At 36.2% G+C, this 6,188-nt stretch overlaps 2 protein-coding genes across 5 annotated transcripts; one reads left to right on the top strand and one right to left on the bottom strand.

Annotated features, from left to right (window-relative positions):
- The first annotated feature begins 229 nt into the window (after window positions 1–229).
- On the top strand, window positions 230–5,056 carry LOC129311720 (uncharacterized protein At4g14100-like). 4 transcript variants are annotated; one of them, XM_054954143.1, is made up of 6 exons: window positions 230–788; window positions 898–1,035; window positions 3,048–3,591; window positions 3,852–4,129; window positions 4,580–4,725; window positions 4,824–5,056. In XM_054954143.1, the coding sequence occupies exons 1-3, from the start codon at window positions 314–316 to the stop codon at window positions 3,050–3,052; spliced, it is 618 nt and encodes a 205-aa protein (XP_054810118.1). In that variant the 5' UTR covers window positions 230–313; the 3' UTR covers window positions 3,053–3,591; window positions 3,852–4,129; window positions 4,580–4,725; window positions 4,824–5,056. The 4 variants fall into 4 exon arrangements, with proteins under 4 accessions (XP_054810118.1, XP_054810117.1, XP_054810119.1 ...); XM_054954142.1 differs by having other exon boundaries at window positions 4,567–4,725; XM_054954144.1 differs by lacking the exon at window positions 4,580–4,725.
- Window positions 2,706–4,290, bottom strand: LOC129311719 (MYB-like transcription factor ODO1). Its single transcript, XM_054954140.1, has 2 exons — window positions 3,880–4,290; window positions 2,706–3,661 (listed from the first exon to the last, which is right to left on the bottom strand). Exons 1-2 carry the CDS (start codon window positions 4,140–4,142, stop codon window positions 3,127–3,129), a joined length of 798 nt encoding a protein of 265 aa, XP_054810115.1. The 5' UTR covers window positions 4,143–4,290; the 3' UTR covers window positions 2,706–3,126.
- Window positions 5,057–6,188: the final 1,132 nt, after the last annotated feature.

The raw sequence follows: 6,188 nt of genomic DNA, 5'->3' as shown, positions 1-6,188 counted from the left end.
TTTAAAATATTAAAAAAATATAAATATAGAAATTTAAAATATTAAAAAATGTAAGATTTAATAATAAAATGTGAGTAAAGTATGAGAATTTAAAATTATATTTTTAAAAAAAATATATGAAAAGAAAAAAGCTGTTGGTTGTGTGTGTTAGACGAGTGGGGCATGTGTCAGTTGTGCGTGTGCGCGCGCGCGCGCGCGCGTGTGAGTGAGAGAGGGAGAGAGAGGGGGGGAGTGAGCGTCGCTTCGAGTTTCCACTTGTCGCTCCTTGACTTCTCTTCACGGCACACCAAAGGTTCCTTGTGGGTAAACCACGATGACTTTGATGCTCTCGATCGTCTTCATCCTTCTTCCATGGGCCATTGCTTCTATTCTATTGCCGATTGTGTCCTCCACAACGGAGACGCCAACTCCGACCCCATGGCCTCACCAATTTCACTCCATTTTGTTCATGAACTACAGTGGATCCCTTCAGAAGATCGATCTCTGGTACGACTGGCCCAACGGTCGCAACTTCAACATCATACAGGATCAGCTCGGTGATAAGATTCTCTACGACCTCGAATGGAACAACGGCACCTCCTTCTTCTATACTTTGGACTCCACCCAGGAGTGCAGGTCTGTTCAGCTCGAGGTTGGTATTCTTCGTCCTAATTGGTTGGATGGTGCTCACTATTTGGGTCAGCAAACTGTGGATGGCTTCCTCTGCAATGTTTGGGAGAAAGTAGACTTTATTTGGTACTATGAAGATGTTGTGTCCAATAGGCCTGTTCAATGGGTCTTCTACACTGGTATGTTCTGTATATGCATCTGTTCGTCTTTTGATTCTTGGAATTGTAGAAATGAAAATAATACGGTAATGCAATATTTGAGCTGAAGTAATTTGCTTAATGCTTACAGGTAGACAGGCACATGTGATGACATTTGAAGTGGGTGCTTCGTTGGAGGATGCTAAGTGGCAAGCTCCTGTCTACTGCTTCGATAAGAAGAACAAGTCTCTTGACGACCCTGCCACTTTCAGGAATTCTCTTCTAAGGAGTAAGGAGCATGCACTTGTGATTGATTAACTTGACAAACAGTCTTCATTCTGTTCTTCTGTTCTGTGTTTGGTGTCTGATTGTTTGTATTTTAATAAAATGTCAATTGGCCCAGAAAGAAAATCTTCTTCCCAATGTTATCTTAACAACATCTTTTACCGCTAGAAAATCCTTGCTTGGATAAAGCTTGTATAACATTATCATATTGAATCGCCTACTTGAAGAGGCTGATCAGAAGAAACCAACTTCAGGTATAATAACCAAAAACATTTCCCCGCCGCATTCTAGTCTTCGAGACCAATTGACAATGTGAGGTATTAGAGTCCAATTTAACACTCCTTTGAGATTTTCGGATAAATGACATCATACAACGTTATATAATATACGACAGTGCGAACTACTTGATTCTTAACAGATTCTTTCCTCACTTTAGTCACTAATGCTTGGATGAAGGGAAAAGTGGGAAGAAAATAGAGGTGAAGGAGAATTGGGAGGGAAATTTTGCAGTTTTCTCTCCTGATTTTCTTTCCCCACTAATTTTTTTCCCCATGCAAAGCAAGAATAAGTGTTGTACAAATTAGTCCCCCCGTATGTTCCGAAGTTTATATGTGCATCTTAGTCTCCTTGGTCAGGGGCGTAGAATTTGCACATGAAGTGCCTGGTTAGCATGTTAAAATCTCTCGTTCCTCTAGAATTTTGATGGGGGAACGCCCTTTCTTGGCCTCAAGGAAAGCCGAGGACATTTAATTTGTATAGGACAAAATATTTTAGGGACTAGAAAAGAAGAAAGATGAATGTTATGATTATTAGTACCATTAAGTAAAGCTAAATGGGATGATATCTAGTCTATGGATATAATGATTCAGAAAGTTGCTTTAAAGCACAACTTGTTTAACAAGCGAGACCACCCTGCTTAAATGTGCTTTTTCTCGGGTGATGCCAAATAGTGTTAAAATGTGAATAAATATAATTAGAAGATACTCTTCCAAAGCAGGGTGCGTTGTCCATTGAACTTAATTTATGAAAAGCTAGTTAGTTAAAGAGCATCATTTTCTCGCCACATTCATCTGTAGCACCACAAGAAGAGAACGGAATGTCACCACTATGTTCGGGATATTCCATACTGTAACCATGCCACTTGGTTAGTGACAATAATGAAGATAAATTAATTTCAATGAATCTGATAAATTGAGCTCTCGCACTTCAATCTTATACTAATAAATAAGTATATCAATAAAACCACCTGCTTTCTGTATGTCTGGATTTCCAAGTGTCTAATGGTAAAACGGCTTGAATTTGATGATTTAAATAGCTTATCGCGGATAATTTGGTACTTTGGCTTGTACGTTGTAGCTTCCATCTCTCTAATTTATTGCTATCTAATTCGATTTGTTGACAATTTAATTTTCCAGTGAATAGATTTCATCAGATACAAAAGATAAGGTTTTCTATTTTAATCCGGGAAAAGCGACCCAACTAGCAATAGATTATGCTCGTCGGATGAACTTTACTTCTCAGTGGGAATATTTTTTTTAAGTTCGAGAGCTGCTTGATGGAATGTCAATACTCAATCATTGGACTGTCCTTTGATGACAACTTGATGGCTGTCAGATTATTTTAGAAAAGCAAATGAGAATAAAGTTTAAGGAGAGAAAAATGGGGAATTTGGGACACCCAGAAAGCGAGAGAGATGCAATGGAATTAAAAAGCCTTTGATAAAAGTAGAGCGATGTTTATGGTTCTCCCTGTCTGACTGGTTCTGTCTATCTAATTTAACGTGACCTAAACCAGGAAATGTATATAGTACTGCACAATTTAAAGCCACGAATCCACAATGAAATAACGTTTTCAAAGTAAGCATCTATGTACACAATAGGTTTTACAATCACAAAGAACCACCAGCACTCTTATATTTCCTATCGTTGTAAGTTGTCTCCTACCATTACAACATTTACAACGCAGCAAGTAACATTGTAGAATCTGATGGCATGGTTTTGTAACATTTATATGCAGATTGACGATGAATGATCAGGAGCCTGATATAAGGATGTGTTCATCTTCCACCTTTCAATAGCATTCTGTAACAGCATCGCTAATGTTCCTTCACCTCCATTGCTGGAGTCTGCAGGGCCTGAGGCTCAATCTCATTGATGCAATTAAAACTAAAATCATGAACACCAAAGTCCTGAGAGTCTAATAACCAAGAACTGCTATCCTCGCAAGATGACAGTGCCAAGTCATAATTAGTGTTCTGTGCATCAGAAGATATGCTTTCCCATAATGCATCCACTAGTGAAGTTTCATCTGGCCGCAAGTCGTTCGAGAGAAGGTCGTCGCTACGATTGATGTCTTGTGAAAGATGTTCATCTCCACATATATTTTCGGTCGGTGATGAGATTGAATTCTCCTTTGAATTGTGAACAATCAACTGATGATGATCTCTGTCAGACTGTGACAAATGTTCTGCAGGGGATGAATTATCCTGGGAAGTAGCTTCTTTGTTGAGAGGCTCATGGGTAACAGGATCAATACCCATCTTAAGCAGCTTTTTCTTGATGTGAGTGTTCCAATGGTTTTTAATCTCATTGTCTGTTCTTCCTGGTAATTTTGCTGCAATCATAGACCACCTGTCACAGAGAAACCCATCATTTACATGCTGATATGAGATTAAACAAGGGGATTTCTTTTACACCTTCCACTGGATTACTGCAGCGCAAACAAAGGCCATTTTGAGTAATCAAAGTTAAATCTGAAAGTGACCAATAATCTAAATTTGATGGGCTTAACATGCAAGTCTGAACTGTTTATCATTTGCAGGTAAGGAAATAAAGAAGAAAAGCTTAACCTGTTGCCAAGGCGGGAATGGAGATCGATGACAAGGTTCTCTTCTGCATCAGTGAGGAGGCCTCTCTTCAAGTCAGGACGGAGATAGTTAGTCCAACGAAGCCTACAGCTCTTGCCACATCGCCGTAGGCCGGCCAACTTTGGAACTGCTCGCCAGCAACAGTGACCATTGGTGAGAATGAAGCTGATGAGCTTCTTGTCTTCTTCAGCAGTCCATGGTCCTTTCTTCACTTCAAGTTTGTCACAGCAAGGTTGCCTCCCCATATTCCCCACTCAACTTAACACTAGCTGCTACTATGACCCAAAACCTATATATATACACAAGTCAAGCCCTCTCCTACACTTACCGGCTATTTATTACTCTTTCCTGTCCTTTGCAAAATTTAATGAAATATTCACGACATATTTTCAAAAATACCCTTTGTCTCACAACTAAAGTTTCTGTGAGTAATAGAGTCTCTTATCATTTAGGTAAGTGATTGAAGGTTTGAATTTTAGCTTTTACGTATATAAATTTAGAAGTCGTCTGTATTTTATTCTTGGTATCTCAGGAAGATAAATTTATGTTGTCAATAGAGTCTATTTCTTGTGTTACCCCAAAAAAAAAAAAGAAAAAGAAAAAAACCTTTGTCTCATTTGAAATTTTTTTACCTTCAACTGCTTTTAACTATTTTTCTTAATCTCATAGAAGTTTTCAATAGGGTCTTATAAAAAGGACTGAAGGAGGGAGCAATATATTACATCTGAATACAGATAAATATGCATATGGGTTGTGAAAGATATGTGGGAACTAAAATGGGATGTTTCTGGTGTTTCGTGGATCCAACGGCAGAGCTACATGAAACATGTATGAAAGGAAGAAAAATTTAATCATCGTTGTCCTTTACAAGTCCACTGGTTTAATGCAATCTGACTCAACCATTTCGTCATCACTACGTTTATCAGGAGTGGATTATGATAGGGTGTGGACGATTGCTTGAAGTCTTGGTGCGGATGAACAAGATGGTCGTTTGATGCCTTGAATAAGAAAAGAAGCTCATGACTATGTCACTAATCTTGTGTAGGATCCAATCAACCTGACTGATATTGCTGTACGGTAATGTTTCTAGTATAGCAGCAAGGCATGATGGCACATTAAAAGTACATAGCAGATATTCAATATACATGCAAATATAATATTTCATGATACAAAGACATTATTAATAAATTAATTAATATTAATGTCACTGTTTTTCAAATCTTGTACAATATATAGATTTCATGTTTTTCAACTAATATATCTATTAAAAAGGTTATGAAGAGCATTGTTCATAAGTCATGGACAATGCACCTCCGTGCTTGGTCTATCTATTTTTGTAGCATACATGGTGTTTATTTTAAATACTCCATCTGTTTTTAAACAATCATTTTTTTTTTGGGAGGTTGAGCTTTGTTTTGAGACAATTTCTACTTCAGGTTTTTAAAAACATAACATTAATTACTATTTTTTAATAACTTTACCCTTGAGTAGTCCAAATTTATTTTAAAGCCTCAGATTTTATTAAAAAAAAATACAGTTCTTTTGTTAAAATGTAGGCTATTTATTAGCTTTCTCAATAAAATTATATTAACAACTTCAAAATGACAATTGTTTTTGAACCAAGGGAATTCATTTAATTTCCCATGCAATTATTGGAGGTAATTTGTCTTGGAGAATGATCATTAAAGATCTCATAAGAAAGTTAATAATCCTTTGATTATATTTATAGGGTAAAGAGAGAAAATTAATTTTAGTCCTATTTATAAGGTATTTCATTATTTTCTATATTTTTTTACCCTTTTTAAATGTTAGAAAAAAATTATTAAAAATAATTTTTTTCGTTATTAATTATCAAGGGATAAAGGCGAAAACTTATAATTTTAAAACAAAGTTCATAAAATTTAAAATTTTTGTTGATTTTGGTAAAATGTGTTAAAAATGACTTATAAATAAGATCAAAAGGAATACCAAATCTGAATCTTATCATAATCTAAGTTTCTAAATTATTATTTATTTTTTGATGAAAAAAAGCCTTCATAAATCAAAAGAGATTGCCCAAGAGTAGAGAACCTGCAAGATAACTTTCATCAATCACCACCTCTTAGGGAAGAGGTGGGAATTGATCAAATGTATAAAAATTAACGCTTAAATAGTGAGAGAAAAAAAAACCTAGCTAATTAATCAGCAAAGAGCTTCTATGAACATGAGGGATAAGCAAACTCCAGTCCTTATGAAACGAAAATTGAACATCATTGCTAATGTCCTTGAAAGGGTGAGTTATCACAGGCCTT

The sequence above is a fragment of the Prosopis cineraria genome, unplaced genomic scaffold (genome assembly GCF_029017545.1).
Source record: "Prosopis cineraria cultivar Desert tree isolate PC_DT_omini unplaced genomic scaffold, ASM2901754v1 PC5, whole genome shotgun sequence".
NCBI classification, from domain to species: domain Eukaryota; kingdom Viridiplantae; phylum Streptophyta; class Magnoliopsida; order Fabales; family Fabaceae; genus Prosopis; species Prosopis cineraria.
The sequence above is the reverse complement of the archived record's forward strand: the minus strand, read 5'-3'. Positions and strand labels throughout refer to the sequence as shown.

Bases quoted from the DNA above. Each gene is read 5' to 3' on its own strand.
- LOC129311720 (XM_054954141.1), top strand. From the start codon at position 314: ATGACTTTGATGCTCTCGATCGTCTTCATCCTTCTTCCATGGGCCATT. The intron at 789-897 runs GTATGTTCTGTA...TAATGCTTACAG, and splicing joins TCAATGGGTCTTCTACACTG to GTAGACAGGCACATGTGATG.
- LOC129311719 (XM_054954140.1), bottom strand. From the start codon at position 4,142: ATGGGGAGGCAACCTTGCTGTGACAAACTTGAAGTGAAGAAAGGACCA. The intron at 3,662-3,879 runs GTTAAGCTTTTC...TCTCTGTGACAG, and splicing joins CATTCCCGCCTTGGCAACAG to GTGGTCTATGATTGCAGCAA.